This window comes from Penicillium cosmopolitanum (assembly GCF_028827165.1).
Source record: "Penicillium cosmopolitanum strain IBT 29677 chromosome Unknown utg000005l:1.0-4006212.0:1.0-4009387.0, whole genome shotgun sequence".
Taxonomy (NCBI): domain Eukaryota; kingdom Fungi; phylum Ascomycota; class Eurotiomycetes; order Eurotiales; family Aspergillaceae; genus Penicillium; species Penicillium cosmopolitanum.
In genome coordinates, this window is record NW_026622675.1 from 1779816 (window position 1) to 1799193 (window position 19378).

Consider the following 19378-nt stretch of genomic DNA (forward strand, 5'->3'; position numbering starts at 1 on the left):
TGAAAAGTCCAGGGCGGTTCCGAGAAACGGAGATTGAAGTGTGCCTCGAGGGCTCACATTCTGCTGTTCTTGCGCTGCATCCCCCGTGAAGGGAATAGGATGCCACCTCTGCAACCAAAGGAGGCGGCTAGTTGCAGATGTGAGGAGCTCTGGTGTCATGGACACGTATAGATCTTGAAGCGCGGTGTATATGGGAGAGGGGAAGAGGGAAAAAAGAGGGAAAGGAAATGAAAGCCGAAGAAGAGGAGACCGGAGATTCATAGACAAACCGGACAGATAGTATACATATATGTACAAGGGGCATGCATAGATCTCGGAACGTGCCGCAAATGCAAAACTTAATAATACACGGGGGAACCCTGGATGGATATGAATATCCACTAAGCCGCGGGAGCCGCATCTTCCTGCTGGCCCATAGACAGCTTGCGTACCTCCCAGCTAGCGTCAGCCCAGTCCTTCTTTTCACCAAGGACACAAGTAGACTTCTGCGATCCATTGACAAGGAAGCGGTCGGCGACCTCATTGACATCCTTGGCGGTAACATCCAGGACCTGTTCTCTCCACTTCTGGTCCATTTCATGGGTGACACCGCTCAGGAAGTAGCGAGCACCTTCATCATCGACACTCATGGGAGCATCGAGGCCTTGGAAGATACCAAGCTTAGCCTCCTCGATCTCACGCTCAGACCAGGCGCGGTCTCTGGCGAAGATTCCACTGTTCTGGAAAACCTTGAGAGAGTTCATGGGGTTGGGATCCCGGTAGCTCATGAAGGTGAAAATACCCTTGATAGGTCCGTTGCTAGCACCGGCACCGTATGCACCGCCCTTCTCGCGGATCTCGGGGTGCAAGTAGTTGTGGGTCAAAAGTTGGGAGAGCACGGTAAGAGGAGCACTAGATGAGTCGACGAATGGCACAGTTTGGCTAGCCTGGCCAGAGTAGTAGACCTTGTAGGGCAGGTCATATAGTGCCTTGTCAACAGACTTGAAAGAGGAAGCAGATCCGGATCCGCTTGGGGAGAAAGTCTTGGGCAGCCCAGACAACCACTTCTGCAGAACGGACTCGTTCCGAGTAGCGCTTTCAGGCTCACAAACCATACGCACTCGCAGGTTGGAAGTCTTGGAAATGGCAAACGCTTGGATGAGGCGAAGCTTCTCAATCAACTCCTGCAAACGCTCTGGGGAGGACTCGGCGTCCCGAAGAAGGTTGGCTGTGGCTTGTAGTTGCTCCAGTCCAGATTGTTGCTCCGAGACCCACAGGCTACGAGACAAACTAGCAGCGGCGGCATTGACTGCAAATCGGTGGCCGGTGCCCGCAACAGAATCCAGCGCTCCGTTGGTGGTCAAACGCAGGAGCTCTTGGATCATTGCGGGGGCGGCAGGGCTGGTAAAGTCAGTCTCCATGACCAGAGCCGAGAGCATTTCCAGCATCTCGGGGATATTCTGGTCTAGAGCGAAACCGGTAAACTGCAGGCCCTCCTTGAACTGATCCAAGTGAGTTGGGGAGTTTACAAGGAAAGAAGAGGTGGAAATTCCACCGGTCTTCAACTTGATCAGGTCCTCCCATTGCTCCATAGATCGGCTGGCTGTGCCCAAGCGCATAACGCAGTCATTAAAGAGGGGCATCAAGAGGCGAAGATCATCAGGCAGGTCGTCAAAGGCGTTGACAGCCTGGAAGTAGGTCAGACCGTTGGTCGGGGCCTCGCGCCATACAACCTCAGTATCGTTGACCTTCGACTCGCGCACAGGCTTCCGCTCCTTTTCCCGCGAAATATCCTTTACGCGCACAGTTGGAAGGCAGCTAAGATCGGCATTGTGTGCGTCCTCTTGCACCTTCAGGAGTTGCAGTTCCTCTTCGCTCAACTTGGCAACGGCATTTTCAACCGAGCCATGCTGTTCGATGAGTTGCGACAATTTGGTTTGGCGGCGAACGGCCTCCTTGTCATCTAAATCCTTGTTGAAGGTAGGAGTTCCCACCATGGTAAAAGTCATACACTGGTCATTGAGGAGATACTTCTCTACCAGAGACTCGAGGTAACCGGGCTTCTCGTAGCGCCTCTTGAACTCTCCAATGACCTCATTCCAAGCCAACTCCTTCATGGGGTTTGAGCCATTAAGCCAAGACGAGATAGTCTTCTCCATTACGCCAATTCCAAAGTTGGCGGTCTTGTGGCGCAAGGAAAGCTCCAGCTGGTGCAGGAAGCCGCGCACCTTCTCCCCGCTGAAGCCGGCAGTGACGGATTCGCGGAATGCATTCTGAACAGCTTGTTTCACAGCAGGAGCCTCTGCCTCGCTCACACCGGTGACACCAACGGAAAATACAGGGGTCTTGCCCGAGTTATCCAGACCGGTATTGGGGGTGAAGGACGATCCCAGGCCGCTCTCAATAAGCGCACGGTACATGGGAGAACCATATCCATCCAGGAAAAGAGACGAAACGATTCCGACAGAGAAAGTCTCGACAACGTCGGTAGAATCACCCATGTACCACGAAGTGGATGTCTTGTACTGCTTGTCCTCGCTGGAGAAGGTATCGATAGGACCGGGCACAGTGACGTTGACGGGGCCATTGCTAAGGCTCACGGGTTGCTTGATATCGGTATCCACCTGACCCTTGTCAAACCCATCTAGAACTGCTCCAACCTGCTCCAAATGACGCTCCAAAGGCATGTCTCCGTATGTCAAGATTTTGGAGTTGCTTGGGTGGTAGTTGCGCTTAGAAAAGTCACTCAGCTGCTTGTGTGTGAGATCAGTGATGTATTCCGGATCACCTCCGGAGTTGTTGAGAGCCGGGATGATGTTCTCCTTGAACTTGATGTAGTATAGGTAGTTGGCGTCCGAGATTTGACCCTTCATCTCATTGTACACAACACCCTTGAAAACGATATCATCCAGTTGCGCCTTTTTCTCGGCTTCCCCGGGGGCCGATTGAAGAGCGCGCGGGTCCTCGGGGCCAAGTCGCCAGCCTTCCTGGCGGAAATCTTCCTCCTTGAGAAGTGGGTGCAGGGTCGCATCCAGATACACGGACAGAAGGTTGCGGAAATCTTGCTGATTTGTCGTAGCGAAGGGATATGTGGTGTGATCAGAGGCGGTAAAGGCATTCATAAAATTTGACAGAGATCGTGGAAGCATCTTGAAGAATGGATCGCGAATAGGGAATCTGATAGTGGAAGATCGCCGGTTAGTGTCTCTGGTAGATCCATATCCAGGTAGAGGATGGGACTTACTTCTCGCTGCCGCATAGTGTTGTGTGCTCCAGAATGTGTGGGACACCCGTGGCGTTGGGGGGATTCGTTTTGAATCCAATGCCAAAGACATTATTCTTGTCATCTCTCGCGACATGCAAGTAGTCGGCCTCGGTCTTGTCATGAGTCAATCGGACTGCGGTCAAGTGTAGCTCTGGAACGTGCTGTTTCTCTTGAACGGTGAAACCATGGAGCTTCTCGCCAATCTTTGGGAAGCTGTCGATGTTTGTCACAGTGGATGCCGATCGAGTCGCCTTGTATATTTGAGGGATCGCAGATTTCGATTTCAAAGCGCGACTGGAGATGGGTTGGCGCAGAGCTGGAGCGCGGGCTCTGCTCAGGCCCATGTAGGTGCGCAACATGGTGTCTGGGGGATTCTACCAGTCCGGTCGATGGTCTAATAACGAATGAACGAAGGTGAAGTTTGCCCTGTAGTGTAAAAGAAGAAGAAAGATCGGAGACAAAACAAGAAGAATGAGGATAAACTTGAACTTGAACTTGAACAGATCGGCCCGAAAGCCCCGGAGAGAGGCTTATGTCATACACGCTAGACGCTCAACCCTCGTGATGGTGCATTCCCACGTCGGGGGAACTTGCGGACAGGTGGAACTTGCATAGTTTAGATAGCTTTGGACACTAATTCTTTCCACTCTAAAGTCTTCCAAAAAAGAGTCCCCAGCATATCAGCATACATACTATAGTGTTCTCTATCGTGTACTATAGTAACGTGTGGCTGGTGCGGCTGGATGACTAACCCCCCTCGTCGATTCTGCCTCCGACGAAGGAAACCAGAGAAAGGCCGCTTCTCCAGGAAAGCGCTGAGTTCCCACCTTTGACTCTTCAAACGACCCCAGAGGTGATCTCTCAATCGATCCCGCCTTGCCTCTGGGTTCTCCCGTTGACCTTCCCTCACCCGCTACTCCGATTGACCATCCCGCCATCCTCCTAAACTGCATCCCGTTCCTGCACAGATTTTCGACCTCTGACTCCCCGCACGACTGCCATACGCCTCGATCGACAAGTTAGTAAAGCCTCAGCCGCGGCCGGCCCATTTATTACCATGTCGTCGACCACTATGGCCAAGAAGAACAAGGGGAAGAAAGTGGCCGATCCGAATGAGACCTCGAAACTACTCGCCGCAAAGATCTCTCAGTTGGAGCAAGATGCTGCTGGTGAAAAGGACCAGGAGCAGGAAATCGGTGCGTGATGGTTACCTCTGGAGAAGGCCACCGCAGTATCGAAGGATATGCGGGGGTTTCCTCTGATTCGATATACCGGACATGGGGATAGAACGAACTAACATGAACTTGATACTATAGAGCGCGAAGTGAAGAAAGCCACCCGAGACCTCAATCAGCTACTGAACAATATCGAATCTCCAATGACTCGTTTGGAAACGGTCCACAAGAAGTATATCGAACTACTATCCGATATGAAGAAACTGGACCGTGACTATGCGAAGAGCAAAAAGCGTGCGGACCAAGTGCAGAAGGACCAAGAGAAGGGGAAATCAGAGTTGAATAAGACCGTGACCATGAAGGACAAGCTGGAGAAGCTGTGTCGCGAGCTGACAAAGGAAAATAAAAAAGTCAAGGTACGCCAAGGTGTTCCGTTATCAGTCCCCCGTTTCAAGCTGACCGTGGATTTCTGGGTAGGACGAAAACAAAAAGCTCGAAGATACGGAAAAGAAGGCACGTCTCATCGTCAACGAACGACTCGATTCTCTCCTGTACGACATTCAAGATGTCATGGCTGCCAAAGGGAACCCTCGCAACGAAAAGGTGGACGTGGATCTGGACGATGCGTATGCAAACATATCTAAGCTGTAGCTGACCTTTGCGTCTCACACCGACTAACATGATAGCAGTCTCCGCGCGAAGCTGAAGACGATCAGCGAACAATTCGATACTCGAGAACTACACTACAAGGGTCTCCTCCGTAGCAAGGACTCCGAGATCCAAAGTTTGACGATCAAATATGAGGAGCAACGACGAACTGCCGACAATGAGACCGCTCGAGGTCGAGCATTAAGTGCTCAGGTCTCCACTTTCTCACATACCGAGGCAGAACTGCGAAGCCAGCTCAATATCTACGTAGAGAAGTTCAAGCAGGTGCGTTGCCTCCATGCGGATACGAGGGGTGATGAAGTTCTGACAACTAACTTTACCTCCAGGTCGAAGACACTCTGAACAACAGTAACGAGCTTTTCCTGACCTTCCGCAAGGAAATGGAAGAGATGTCGAAGAAGACCAAACGGTTAGAAAAGGAGAATCACACTCTGAATCGCAAACACGAGCAAACGAACCGGAATATTCTCGAAATGGCCGAAGAACGCACTCGAAACCAAGAGGAAATGGAACGATGGCGCCGAAAGTGTCAACATCTAGAGACTCTATGTCGTCGGATGCAGGCCCAAGGTCGTGGCGAAGGACTGCCGGAAGGGGATGAACACCTGGACCATGATGACGAAGGCACTGAGAGTGAATACGATGATGATTATGAGGACGAGGAAGAGTTAAGTGACGAGGGCGATTTGGACGAGCCGGACCGCGATATTCCCCGTGCAGACCCATCTTCGCAGAGACCGGTTTTTGGACCCCCTCCTCCGCCGAGCCTGCTAGAGGCCCGATCGAAGAATGCCGCCGTGCTTAATGGTTGCCATTGATTTTCTTGCACATCTTCGCTACAGTTCCATAGAGAGCAAGAATTGAAAATGCTCCGCTCCCTCTCATGGTAGAGATTTATCTCTTTTTACAAGTTTTGAGAATTATTGCCGATTTTTCCTGGTTCTGGTTTGATTGTGGGGTCTAGCGCATCCTCTGGTGAGATGCGAGATGCTCGAACATCGGAATAGGACGTTTGTGATAGTTGGATGTGGTCCGCAAGGCCATTTTGGTTATTGTTCAGGAGAAGCATGCATATCCAGCCTAGGCTTTTTCTGCATGAGCTATGTTCATGCTCCCCTTTCCTCGGTAACTAGGTGGTTACTTGCAGCATTCAATCGAGGATCATTATCGGTTCATTGAAGTTCATCTAGTTCTGTACAAGTACCTGTCATATTAACAACGAATAAATCCCTCCCGGATTGATATTAGTGCTGCCCTCACAGCCAGTTCCAATAAAGGATTATCTATAGTTTGCTCCCCGGGCCACTGCCAACGAGGTAGGAATTATTCTGCTTCACCACCGCCACGGCCTGCTGAACCATCTCCCTGACAATATCCCCAGCTGGCTTGATCTCCTTCACGATGGCAGACACATCACCCATCAAGAAAGGCATATCAATATCTTTATCATTCTCCAAATCATTCATCATGGGCACAACACCCTTCCCAGTCAATGCAAGAATATCAGCCGGTCGACTCTCCCACTCCTTAACGTAGTCATTCGGCAACATGCGCAGCGGTCGACCAGACACAACAAGCGTCCGCAGAGTCTCACCATACTGAGCCCCAACAACAGCCTCCTTATGCAAACGACTAGCACCACTCTCCTCAGACGCAACAAACCTCGTACCAACCCAAACACCCGCAGCACCAAGAGCCAAAGACGCTGCCAAACTCCGCCCATCATTAACTCCGCCCGCCGCAACCACAAGCGCAGGCTGACCAGTCAACGGACTCTTATATTTCCGCGCCACATCCACAACAGCCGGAACAAGCACGGAGAAAGGAACATCACCAGTATGACCGCCACCCTCACCACCCTGCGCACAAACAATATCAACCCCAGCGCGGAAAGCCTTCTCCGCATGCTTAGGCGCGCCAACCATATTCATGACCAAAATCCCGGCATCGTGCAGACGCTTGATGACATGTGCGGGTGGAACACCGACAGCCGAGACGAACAATTTCGCGCCGTGCGAGATGGTCACGTCGATTAATTGGTCCAGTTGTCCGTGCGTGTAATCGTGGTTTGTGGCGCGTGCTGAGCCGCCGACTTGTGGGAGGGCAAGATCCACACCGAAAGGGAGCGAGGGGTCCTTTAGGAGAGACTTCAGTTCCGTGAGCATCTCGGCTAGTTGCTCAGGCGTGTAACCCAGTCCGCCCACTGTGCCGAGGCCGCCGGCGTTCGAGACGGCGGCGGCGAGGGGAGCGCTGGATGCGCGGGCCATTCCTGCGAGGAGGATTGGGTGTTGGATTTTGAGAAGGGAGCAGAGGGGTGTTTGGATAGACATGTTGTGTGGAGGTGTAGAGTGGTTACGAGGTGGAAGGTTTTTTTGTGGGGGTATGTATGGTGGTGTCGTGGGTATATATGGATAGTTGGGTGTTCAAGGTGGATATCGTAAATTGGAACACGAGCAAATGGTTCACAGTCACAGCGCTAGCAAGGATAAAAGACTCGGAGTATTGGTTGATATGTTCAAGATATATGCGGAGTGCGGAATGCGGGGAAGAGTTGTGCAGCTCGGACGGACCGAGGCATCTGCTTCTCATCGGCTGCCGTGGCTTATGAACTGCGCATACAAGTTATACACCACCTGGCACCGAGGAGCCATCATTGATCAATGTGGTCATGATCACGGATCCTAATTTGAAAGAAATATTCCAATTTCGAGAGAAAGCAATTATCTATTTTTGAAGGATACTAGTAGGTTTTTTATGCTCATCTCAATGCAGTTTTTTGCGCACAAAGCAGAGCCTCCTATTTGGGAACAAATGCACTTCTCTGTACTTCTAAGGTTCCAAGATTGTTAATCTTTTAAGCTCTTTCTTGACGGCCTTGAAGGTATCATATATAGCAGATTCGTTAATTTCCGTTATCTTTTTGACGTATTCTGGTGGCATAATCGCGTAGGGAAGATGAAATAGAAGTATTCACGGTTAGTATGTGGCACAACCACTGGGGCAGTAAAACATATTTAGCGCTCAACGTGGAATTACACCTTCTCTGCTAACCCACCTGGGCAGTCGTGGATCAAATCATCCAAGAAGCAATTTCTGGATACAAACATGGCCAGGTCCTCTGGTTCGAAGAAATCATGAACGACATATTTCTTCCGATTGCCACAGACGATTATTTAATAACCCCGGGCCTTAAGACCGGATGATGCGCGCATGTTTGTGATTTGTGATCTGGGCCTCTCATCGATCTTTCCACGTCCAACTCAAGCTTCATTGACCTTGGGCCACGCCAGTCCACTGACGTCATTCACCACCACTTCTTCTCGTTGAACTTGGGGTTTGTCAGAAATTAGTTATGGGACGAACGTCGCGTGAGCAAAAGTTATGTTCGGCCTTACGACAGGGCGAAAGGTGGGAGAATACTTCCGCATGTTGGACTTATCGCGAGCTTCGCCCACCTTGACTGTCGCTTTTCCAGACCCTCAATATCGCCATTTCTTCTAGTAACTTCACATACAATACCTTTCAATCATGGCCGCTGTTGTAGCACCGCCGCCGCCTGCGCACACGTTCGAGAGATTGAATCTCGTTCGTACACATACTCTGCCATTTTTAGATACCAAGCGACCACCAGATGGCCCTGAAAAAGTGCGATTCTTACCCGATGGGCTGGATACTGGCGCTCGTGTTCTAAGTAAATAATATTCCGTTTATATTCGCCTTCAAGGTTAGTTGGACTAACTTGACCACGTCCTGTCTTAGGTGACGGCCGAATAGATATCCATATCGACCAGCAAAAACCGACCATCACAGGGTTATTGAACCGCATCCAACACCCGGATGTACGTCCTGACCGAGATGCGGAACAAACCGCCGAAGATGAGAAGCCCTTCGCAAAGGATGAGCCTTATCCACTGCACTTGAATATCGTCATCCAAGTAATTGGCTCCCGAGGTGACATTCAACCGTTTGTTGCGCTAGGGTGCGAATTGAAAGCCCACGGGCACCGAGTCAGATTGGCCACACATTTGACTTTTCGGCAATTCGTTCTCGATAGTGGTCTCGAGTTCTTCAATATCGGAGGAGATCCAACGGAGCTCATGGCTTTCATGGTCAAAAACCCGGGCCTTTTACCGGGGTTCAAGGCAATACGCACCGGACAAATCCAAAAGCGTCGGCGTGAGATGAGGGAAATTTTCAATGGATGTTGGAGATCTTGCTTTGAAAAGGGTGATGGAACTCATCTTCACCAGATCAAAGAAGACCCATTTGACAAAGCTTTGGACTTTCGAGAGCGGCCTTTTGTGGCGGACGCGATTATAGCGAATCCTCCGAGCCTAGCCCATATTCATTGCGCGCAACGACTAGGAATTCCTCTCCATATTATATTCACGTGAGTCGACCATTTTATATACTAACTTCAATGATATTGAGTACCTAATGAATAATAGGATGCCCTGGTCGCCAACTCAGTCATTTCCCCACCCATTAGCGAATGTTCATTCCCAGAACATCAAGCCGACCATGGCAAACTTCATGTCCTATAACATTGTAGATGTGATGGTATGGGAAGGACTGGGAGATATTCTGAACACACTTCGCAAAAACACCCTATCCCTCGAACCTATGGACACAATGACTGCCTCGAATATACTCCACAAACTACAAGTGCCGCATACTTATCTCTGGTTAGGAGAGTCATCCTGATTAACAAAAAACCATGCTGATATTTGAAACAGGTCTCCTTCGTTACTACCTAAGCCTCCTGACTGGCCTGAGAACATCGATGTCTGTGGCTTTGGCTTCCTCATGCCAGAGAGCAACTACACGCCACCTCCAGAAATCGCTGCATTTCTTGCTTCAGGACCAAAACCAATATATGTCGGATTCGGCTCGATCGTAGTTGACAATCCCGCCAAATTGACAAAGATTATATTCGAAGCCGTCAAAAAAACCGGCCAGCGCGCCCTTGTCTCGAAAGGTTGGGGAAACCTGGGAGCAGACGAAGTGCCGGAAAACATTCTCATGATCGGAAGCTGTCCTCACGATTGGCTCTTTCGGCAAGTTTCATGTGTGATTCATCACGGTGGCGCTGGCACTACCGCAGCAGGTCTCTCCCTGGGTCGACCGACGATAATTGTCCCATTTTTTGGAGACCAGCAATTCTGGGGGAGTATTGTTGCGCGGGCCGGAGCTGGGCCAACACCAATCCCATATAAACGATTGAATATCCAGAACCTCTCAGATGGGATACAGAAAGCGCTGGAGACGAGTACATTGGACAGAGCACAGGCTATTGCCCTGAAAATGCAAGAAGAGTCTGGCGTTCGCCATGGGGTGAGAAGCTTTTATCGAAATCTTGACCCTCAGCTATCCAGATGCGCTATACTCCCGAATCACCCAGCTGCTTGGCATCTCAAACATACTGAAATTAACTTGAGTGCCTTTGCGGCAACGGTTTTGGTGAGATCTGGGAGGCTCAGTCCGGACATGCTCGTGCTGTAAGTATTGTCTAACTAGCGCCACCAAAATTGGCAGGTCTTCCTTTTACTGATTGTTTCCAGTCACCGTCCTATGGAATACGATACATTCATGGACCCCGCTAACCCACTTAGTGCGGGTGCCCAGGTGCTCTTTGGAGCCCTTACGAGCTTCATAGCTGGCTTTGTTGATGTTCCAAGAGAGTTTGGGACTGATGTTGTCACTGCTATTCGCGCAATGAGTCACCCCCACAAAAGTTATAACCGCCGCGCAGCATGTCGAGATGCAGCAGTTTCTGCACTGGATCCAACAACCCCAGCAGACCTGGATGGGAGCGAAGAAACAAGTACCAGTACTAGTACTGAAAATGAGGTCCAGCCATTCCAAATTGAGAATAATGGGCAGGAAGCCGGAGAGAGTCTAGATGAGAGTACACAGGAAGATACCGGTGATGAGAACGATGATGACGATGGAGGAGTCCCGGTCAACGAAATCGATCGAGTTCATAGCAGAGAGCGCAAAAGGTCTCTTCAACTTAAAACGGCAAAACCAATGAGCAGCTCATTGGCACCCTCGAAACCACCCAGATTCGTCTTTTTGCACGAAACTGTGTTGCAAGGAAAGAAGATGTCTAAGAAGTTTGCGAAGGTGGTCTTACGGTTACCAGCCGATTTCTCATTGGGAATGACCAGAGGATTCCACAACGCCCCCAAATTATATCACGATTCAACAGTTACCGAAAACCCCCAAGTAGTCAGTCTTAAAACCGGGTTCACAGCGGCAGGAGAGGTAATATTACCCATACTAGCGGCCCTTCTAGGACCAGTCATACTGATATAAGCGCAGGAGCTCCGAGACGGGTTCTACTACAGTATCAAGGGCATAGGAACTCACCCGCGCGATGGTTTCAAGAAGGAAGGTGCTAAGGGGCTTTTCAAAGGGGTCGGGAAAGCAGTCGGAGGCTTGTTTCTCAAGCCAGCAGCAGGTAAGTAGAAAACGAAGGCAATATTTCCGTGGTCTTCTCTTTTACAAGCTAATTTTATTTTAATAAAAATTAGGGTTATGGGGTATAGCAGGATATCCACTGAGTGGTATACTTCGAGAGATCAACGACTCGCTGGGCAGACATCAGAAATGTATGATTATCCTGGGTCGCATTGCGCAGGGAGTCGAAGAAATGAAAGAGTCCACGGCCCAGGATAGGGCAGAAGTATTCACGACGTGGAAGCAGATTGAACACGACTTGAAAAAGTCGCATAAATGGCACGCGCATCATGGTGGTGTACCTACTAGTACTTCAAGTAGTTAGTATATAGTTCAAGTTATCTACTAGTATTCAAGTTTCAAGCAATGGAGCACTGGCATTCCAGATTCAACCTGAAGTAGGCTACTATTTTCCCAAGAAGTAAATTAAATTCATAAATACTTACATACATTGGGATAAGTGTAAGATGTTAGATGCTTTCTACTATAGTAGTGGGGATGGCAGTGGGACCCGCTCAAAGCGGGAAGGTAATTAATTAGACGCGCTTCGCTTCGCGTCCGAGTCCGCGTTCCAAGCTGTCCCATCATCAACTTGTACCTTTCCCACGCCACCCAAAAATGACACCAAACGAAGACTTCGGCTTCTTGCGGTCTCCCAGGTATGTCAGATCTTGCACTAGCCCTTCTTGGCCTGGGGAAAATTGTCTTCTTGTCCCGCTCGAACTGCAGCTGACCATTGATCGCAATCCGTTTGGACAGCGACGACAACGAAGACTGTGAACAGGTCTACCGTGCTCCCTCCTACTACAACCCTCTTGAAACTTTCAAATTACCCCTCGGCGGCGACCGACACTACAAACAGCAATATGGCGACATGTACTTCTTGCGCCTGGCGAGGCTGAAGCCCGCCGTGGAAGAAGTCGCGATAGCCGCCTGGGATGGACTTACCGTAAGGACACCTGGAATTTGACATAGCAAAGAGATCCGCATTGTTCTGACAACCTCTGGTTTGCGTGAACAGATCGCTGGAGAGCATGCGCGTCGCGTGGATCGAGTCCTGGATGTGCGACAGGGAGAGCTGTGCTGGATGGCCGGCACGGTGTATATGGATATGCCGTTGAAGCCTAATATTCTGGTGGATTTGACAAAAGAGGTGTGTATGACCCCTCCCAGTTCAAATGGACTATCTAACATGTGTCTCAGAACTTCACGTCCGCACCCGCGCCGCGTCCCACCTACACCGATCCTTCAGATCCATCATCCACCCAGATCATGCTGGAAGATGAGTCCGGCCGTCTTCGTCTTACTGGAACGTTCCTTTCTGCTACACATCTGGTCACCGGCGCCATTATTGCGGTTCTCGGGACGGAAAACTCGAACGGAGACTTCGAGGTGATCGATATCAAGGTTCCGGACTTGCCTCTGCAGCCTCCGCGGTGGGAGAGGGATGGTGGTGCCCCAACCGGTACACAAGGCAAAGGCTCAGCGGAGGGAGGTGGCAAGATTGCCTTCGTTAGCGGACTTGGTATCACTGGTACATCAAGCGACACACTCTCCTTGGAGTTGTTGACGGATTATCTTCTGGGATATACGGGGTTGGGAAGTGAAGAGAACGGAATTTCCGCAAATGCTTCAAAAATTACACGACTTGTCATTGCAGGCAACTCACTCGGTGCCCCTGTTAACACCGAACCCGCCCCAGGTTCCAAGCCTATGCAAAAGAAGTACGGATACGACGCCTCTGCGTACAATGCCCTGCCCATCACACAACTCGACAATTTCCTGGCCGAGATCCTTCCCAGTATTCCTGTGACCCTCATGCCCGGCGATCAAGACCCAGCGAACTTTACTCTTCCTCAACAGGGAATCCATCGGGCCATGTTCCCTCAAGCCAGAGCTTACTGCGCGCCTCCAGCACATGGGGATGACAAGCAAGAGCCGGGTTGGTTCGACAGCGTCACAAATCCATGGGAGGGTGATGTGGAAGGATGGCGCCTATGGGGCTGCAGTGGGCAGAACGTTGACGACGTATTGCGATACTTGGATTTTGCCGGAGATGATGAAAACGAAACTGATAGCGCTGAAGCTCGAATGCGAGTCATGGAAGCTATGCTCCGCTGGAGATGCGGTGTTCCCACGGCGCCGGATACACTTTGTATGTCTCATGCTTCTGATTCCACTTCCAAGTCCTCTTTGCTAATCTCTTTCCAGGGTCTTACCCCTTCCAAGAAGTCGACCCGTTCGTACTCGAGGCTTGCCCGCATATCTTTTTCGCAGGCAGCCAGCCAAGCTTCAAAACGACCCTGATCGATGACATGATCCCGCTCCGTCTGGACGGTGGTGATACCGAAATGACCGACACTGGGAATAACTCACCAACCCGAGTACGAGTACTCTCCATCCCGCGTTTCCAGAAAACCGGAGAACTAGTCCTAGTCGATACGGAAACTCTAGAAGTTGAGGTGGTCCGATTTGGTACTTTTGCCGGACAAGAGGAGAAAAAATAGAATGATCGAGCTAGCATGTTACCATTAGCTAATGACACCAAATATATCCCCAATTGATGAATGAACTGGAGTATCAAAGCATAAACTTGAAACTGCGCAGGTGTGTTGGTGATGGCGGCCAAGCACGGACAAATGCCAAGGCCCCACTCCAGCGAAGATTCCGCGGAACCTTGCCTCAACCTCCTCATCTGCTGCTTTTCCAAACCTCCAACAAGTACTAGAAAGAGACCAGAGGGGAATTGAACTCCGATAAATATCCTTAGTAGCATTGGATTGCCGAGGATACCCGATTTCCTCGCAGAATATCCGTCATCATGTTGCTCAACGCCGAGACCGGTACGTACCCCGCCCTTCTGCTCATCCATCTATATGCCCCTTTCACTCCGATTCCATGATCAAACATGGGCTGGCAAGCTTTTATATGTAAGATTTTAACCATCTAATGATATTCTAGCCCTTTTTTCCTCCAAAATCCTTCTAGTCCCATACTCGACATGGCACGTACCCCGCTACCATGAATGGATGCAAGACGAGGTAAATCACCAACAACGAAAAATCCCCAAAAAAGAAAAGAAAACCATTAAGTCGCATCCAGGAAATTCAACAAGCAACCGCTTCAGAACCACTAAGCGTCGAAGAAGAATACGCCATGCAACAAAGCTGGCGCCAAGACGCAGACAAATTAACATTCATCATCTGCCAACCTATATCATCATCATCAGAGCCTGCCTCTCCAGCTGTGTTTACGAAAGAGTCCGACTCTCCTCAAAAAATGGTCGGAGACATCAATCTCTTCCTCCGAGTCGATGACGGAGACGAGGGAGACTCACCGCCACAAATCGTCGGAGAAATCGAGCTCATGATTGCGGAGAAAACTAACCAACGTCGCGGATTCGGGAAGGCGGCTCTACTAGTCTTTATGCGGTATATTATTGAACATCAGACTGAGATTTTGGAAGAGTTCGTGAGCCGGGGTGTTGATGATGCGGAGAGTGTGCGGAAGCTGAGAGATGCTGGGCCGTTAGCTTTTGAATGTTTCAGCGTGAAGATTAGTCAGAATAATTCGCGCAGTTTGGCTTTGTTTGAGGGATTGGGGTTTGTAAGGCTTTCTCCGGAGCCGAATTTCTTTGGAGAGTTTGAGCTGAGGAGGACGGAGTTGGGTGTGCAGGGTATTGTTGGGGAACTTGGGGTTGCTGGCGTTGAGGGTTATGGGAAGGCTTTTTATACACGGAGAGAATAGAGGTACTAGTAGATAAGGCTGGATGTATAGAAATGCTTTGCAATGGATTGTAGATTTCGTTTTTCTGCAACTATCAAAGAGCTTTTGAACGATCCCCTCAAACTAAGCCCAGCTTAGCGATATTCCAAAGACAAAGACATCCAAAAATAAAATGCGGTATTTAACCACTGAACAGAGCAGGACCGGGCATAACATAGTTCGAGATAGTCGAATAGATGTCGACCAGGATACCCTTATCCTCCTCGGTATACAGCTTCGTACCGAGGGTACCCTCAGGATCAGCACTGCCACCACCAGTAACCTTCAAGTTCAAGCACTGGGGGTAATTCTGCGCTCCATCCTTTTGACCAGCAGAGTGGAGGGCGATAATCTCATGGCGCATCACGTAGTTACCAGCAGCGATCGAGTCCGGAATAGTCACCGTCCATTTGTTTCCGGCATTGATCAGCTTATCAGTTGCCCAGCTGCCGGGGACATTGCTGCCATCGATCAGGCCAACGGCTTCAATCTTGAAGAATTCCAGCTTGGTCTTGTCGACGGTGCTGCAGTCGCCGTCGCAGGATGCGAGGTATGTGATGACCGGTCCGTGGTGGGACTCTGGCCACTCGGTCCACTGGATCTCGACGTCGGAACCGGCCTTGACTTCGGCGGAGATGGCGCCGTTTTTGCCGTCTTTGTGACAGATAATGTTTCCGGAGGAATACTCGGTGCCGTCTTCGAAGCCTAGGTCGGTGGCTGTGGTGGACCAGCCAATGCTGTCGGGGGGACTGTCCATGTAGGGGTATTCATTGACGAGGTAGCCCTTGTGGCTGGGATATGTTAATAAGACGTGACTTCAAGTTGGTGGGAATGTTGGAAGCCGACAGTCTGCCGGTGATTTACATACGTTTTGCCATTGGCAACGATGCTCGAGACATAGCCGTGGCCTGCGACCATGGAGGCCGAAGCCAGTAGGGTAGTAAGAGCAGCGATCTTGGAGAGAGCCATTGTTCAGTGATTTGCAGAGAATGAGCGGATTGATTTGATCAAAGTCGATATTTCTGCTGCTTTAAATATTATTTTCCTCACGGTTCATGGTCCCTGATTGTCTTCTCACAATAGTACTCTGGACCCTTGGAGACTCCATTCTGATACTGGAATAGTCTCATGGATATTATCCGGAGCAGTTTGATGTCTTTGTATGAAGTAGCCAAGTGTTTCATACCTCCTGTCAAGGGTGGGTCCTTGGTCCACATCTGCCGGTGTTATGCAGATCAGTCTGTTGATTAATTCGTGCTGCGAAATACGAAGCTCTGTTATGTCACGAATAGAATCGAACCAACGGGAGAATGACTAGAAGGTTTGAATTAACGAGGAGGCATGGATCGCCTATGTGGTTGCATACTAAGGCAGGTAAAAAGGGAAATCCGGGGAAATGGTCCGACGGCATCAGACGTTGGATAAAAAAATATTATGCCAAGAAGGGGATGCGACATGCCAAGCAGGATGAGGATGCGGTAAACAGCTCCATTGCCGTGACATGAAGAGCAATGATCAACATGTTTCACCCTGTGCACGGTCTTTGATTTAACAGGATTTAAGCATATACCACTTGACTTTTATCGTACTCGTGTTCTGTTTCCATGCTTCCCCTTGACCGTTTGATCGGTGAATACGATAGACCGCATGTTCAGAGGTGTCGTTTCAACATATACTCCTAGTACTAGCTATTGTAGTTAATTCGAAAAGTTCCTTACGAGAATTGTTTCGATTACTATGATTATCAATATCGTAATATACTTTCCATGGTTGACAGTTATTTTATGCTATTTGCTGGATGCTAGTATTGAGTCAAGCTCAGCTAGTACTTAGGTAGTACTATTGTATCAATACTTGCTCAGGTGTACTTTTTCACTTAATACACTTCACTTACTAGGTACTAATACTAGACTGCGTGACGAGTACAGTGCCCAGACTGCCCGATATATATACAGTATCAGGTATAGGGGTCTCGGTACATGATCAAATAAACAGAGCACTTGAAGTGATATATTGTCCGAGTTTATGATTTAATTCCTTAATATATTTAATTGGAAATAATAACAAATGAGACACTCAAACCCGATGATAAGAGTAAAGCTTGCTCTCCAAATACTCAAACCCCAATTGTTTCGCCATAAGAACCGCATCGAAATGTTCTGCGCTGGCCTGTGCTTTGGTAAGTACCTTCATCGGAAGACCAGTGTTAAAAAAGACCCTAGATATTGCAAGACACTTCCGCACAGCTATCTGCTCATGTTCGTCTCTGAAACGATCCAAGTCTTTCTGGTTCATATCTGAGCGAACGGACTGTTTCATCACCGCTTCTTTCAACCCGAGGGCAATATTCTTAAAGAGCAGCGCAGCCACATAGAAATTATCCTTGTCCGGCCCTGGCCCAAGAAGAATTTCCTCGAGCATAACTTCGCTCTCGGGTGATGTGTGATTTGCGACAATCCGCAACAGTCTCTCGATTGCCATCCTGTAGGAAACGATTTCCACCAGTTGAAACTTGGCAAAAAGCCATCTAAAGGAATCCAGTCTGTTAGCCCAAACAGCATGATCGATCGGCATTGCACCCCGGAGACTACCAGAAAAGATGAGGTGTGTGGGGCTATATTTATACAAGTATTTCATAAATTCAGGCCCGTTGTGCACGGCAGCGTGCCAGGCGCCTAGTGAATGACGGGAAGAGGTACTGCTGTATAATGTCCGCTCCCACAACTTGATACCTAGATGTGTTAGCCACTCCCCCGTACGAGGGGTGATATACTTGCAAAGCATGTCTTTCTCCCTAGAAGTGAAAGCGTATGCCAACGCACTAGGCCTGCTAACCTGGAGAACGATGGGCGCCACTAAATCAAGGACCTTCTCAGCGAATACCGGGTCCTGCTGATATGCCAGCATCCCGAGGATGGTGGGCCCTGATTCTACGCAGTTTGCACCGGACATCAGTACGAGACTGGGTGGGTCGTACCCAGATGGACTGCAAGCTGAGAGAAAGAACCGTTGTAGCATTCTGTAAGAGCCGGATCGGATGGCGATGCTGATGAATGTCCATCCGCTCTCGTTACAGCCTGTGTCAGCTGATCCGAGACCGTCAATGCTTCTGCAAAGAGCGTCGAAACATTCGGGGCAGTCGTCGACAATGATATCGGTGATTATGTCGCTTCCTGGGTGCTCTTTTGTGGCGGTAGGGCTTATTTGTGAGCTTGAAGGGTCAAATAGCGCCATAAATGCCTCTGGGTGACATTGATACCACTTGACACAGCGAGGATCTTTCTGATCAAAGAGTTGCTGTCGAAGGTAAGTTAGTATAAGGTCGCTCTGCATATACGAGGTGACCATCGCTCTCGTATGTTTGCTTGCTGCGCGAAGACTGAGCAGGCCATGTAAACTTCCATGGGTTAGTCGGTCGGTTTGGCCGATTAGTACTTGGTCGAGGAGGTTATAGACTAGTTCCAGGGGTAACTTCGCCATTGTACCTGGTAGCCAGGTTGAGAATTGAGGAGGTTGCGCGGTCCTAACGTGAGAAGCATTGCTCTGGGTTGACAGCCAATCCGTGGTGTTGGAGGGGCTATGGGGGTAATTGGGCTTGTATCCTGGCGCGTAGGTATCGAGCCGGCTAAGATCGATGGAATCCATGATGGTGAGTATGCAAGGTCGCAATGAACGTGGCTGGCTGGCAAACAGCGTTTTGATGGGCACCGAGGCCAGCTTTATGCAAACACAGTCTTTGTGTCAAGCCATGAACTTGAAGCAACTAAGACATTCATGCTCTTCTTGTACTTTCAACGGCAGTACAAAGGCGACAATGGAGCACTTACCTTGTAACATTGCGAACAAAGAGTCAAGCGAATCGGCTCGAATGATATATTTGTCGAGAACCATGGTCGAGATGTACAAGGTATTATCAGGTGAAGGGAATCGAAGGGATGTGAGAAAGCTTTGTTTCAATAAAGCCCTTTTGAGCATTCAGCCCGGCGCCACCAGCGCCACATACGATATCGGGCGGACAATGCCTTTCTACTCATGAAAGTCGAGATTACCTCAATCATAGTGC

General features: G+C 49.6%; 8 protein-coding genes across 8 annotated transcripts; 4 read left to right on the top strand and 4 right to left on the bottom strand.

The window, feature by feature from the left end:
* Positions 1-380: 380 nt before the first annotated feature.
* cym1 (pitrilysin family metalloprotease cym1) lies at positions 381-3603 on the bottom strand (the record flags this gene model as incomplete). Its single annotated transcript, XM_056628360.1, has 2 exons — positions 381-3156; positions 3224-3603. The coding sequence occupies 2 exons, from the start codon at positions 3601-3603 to the stop codon at positions 381-383; spliced, it is 3156 nt and encodes a 1051-aa protein (XP_056491094.1).
* Positions 3604-4301: 698 nt separating this feature from the next.
* Positions 4302-5906, top strand: N7509_003724 (taxilin; the record flags this gene model as incomplete). The annotated part of the gene is made up of 5 exons (XM_056628361.1): positions 4302-4440; positions 4561-4835; positions 4897-5045; positions 5109-5352; positions 5415-5906. The coding sequence occupies 5 exons, from the start codon at positions 4302-4304 to the stop codon at positions 5904-5906; spliced, it is 1299 nt and encodes a 432-aa protein (XP_056491095.1).
* A 465-nt stretch (positions 5907-6371) lies between these two features.
* Positions 6372-7418, bottom strand: N7509_003725 (NAD(P)H-dependent flavin oxidoreductase; the record flags this gene model as incomplete). The annotated part of the gene is made up of 1 exon (XM_056628362.1): positions 6372-7418. The coding sequence occupies one exon, from the start codon at positions 7416-7418 to the stop codon at positions 6372-6374; it is 1047 nt and encodes a 348-aa protein (XP_056491096.1).
* Positions 7419-8616: 1198 nt separating this feature from the next.
* N7509_003726 (glycosyltransferase) lies at positions 8617-11875 on the top strand (the record flags this gene model as incomplete). The annotated part of the gene is made up of 7 exons (XM_056628363.1): positions 8617-8779; positions 8848-9478; positions 9537-9773; positions 9825-10586; positions 10650-11355; positions 11413-11551; positions 11625-11875. 7 exons carry the CDS (start codon positions 8617-8619, stop codon positions 11873-11875), a joined length of 2889 nt encoding a protein of 962 aa, XP_056491097.1.
* A 293-nt stretch (positions 11876-12168) lies between these two features.
* Positions 12169-14057, top strand: N7509_003727 (DNA-directed DNA polymerase delta subunit POL31; the record flags this gene model as incomplete). Its single annotated transcript, XM_056628364.1, has 5 exons — positions 12169-12209; positions 12310-12499; positions 12572-12703; positions 12754-13705; positions 13762-14057. The coding sequence occupies 5 exons, from the start codon at positions 12169-12171 to the stop codon at positions 14055-14057; spliced, it is 1611 nt and encodes a 536-aa protein (XP_056491098.1).
* Positions 14058-14371: 314 nt separating this feature from the next.
* Positions 14372-15297, top strand: N7509_003728 (uncharacterized protein; the record flags this gene model as incomplete). Its single annotated transcript, XM_056628365.1, has 3 exons — positions 14372-14393; positions 14512-14591; positions 14653-15297. 3 exons carry the CDS (start codon positions 14372-14374, stop codon positions 15295-15297), a joined length of 747 nt encoding a protein of 248 aa, XP_056491099.1.
* A 160-nt stretch (positions 15298-15457) lies between these two features.
* On the bottom strand, positions 15458-16284 carry N7509_003729 (AA9 family lytic polysaccharide monooxygenase; the record flags this gene model as incomplete). The annotated part of the gene is made up of 2 exons (XM_056628366.1): positions 15458-16106; positions 16184-16284. The coding sequence occupies 2 exons, from the start codon at positions 16282-16284 to the stop codon at positions 15458-15460; spliced, it is 750 nt and encodes a 249-aa protein (XP_056491100.1).
* Positions 16285-17391: 1107 nt separating this feature from the next.
* N7509_003730 (uncharacterized protein) lies at positions 17392-18960 on the bottom strand (the record flags this gene model as incomplete). The annotated part of the gene is made up of 1 exon (XM_056628367.1): positions 17392-18960. The coding sequence occupies one exon, from the start codon at positions 18958-18960 to the stop codon at positions 17392-17394; it is 1569 nt and encodes a 522-aa protein (XP_056491101.1).
* Positions 18961-19378: the final 418 nt, after the last annotated feature.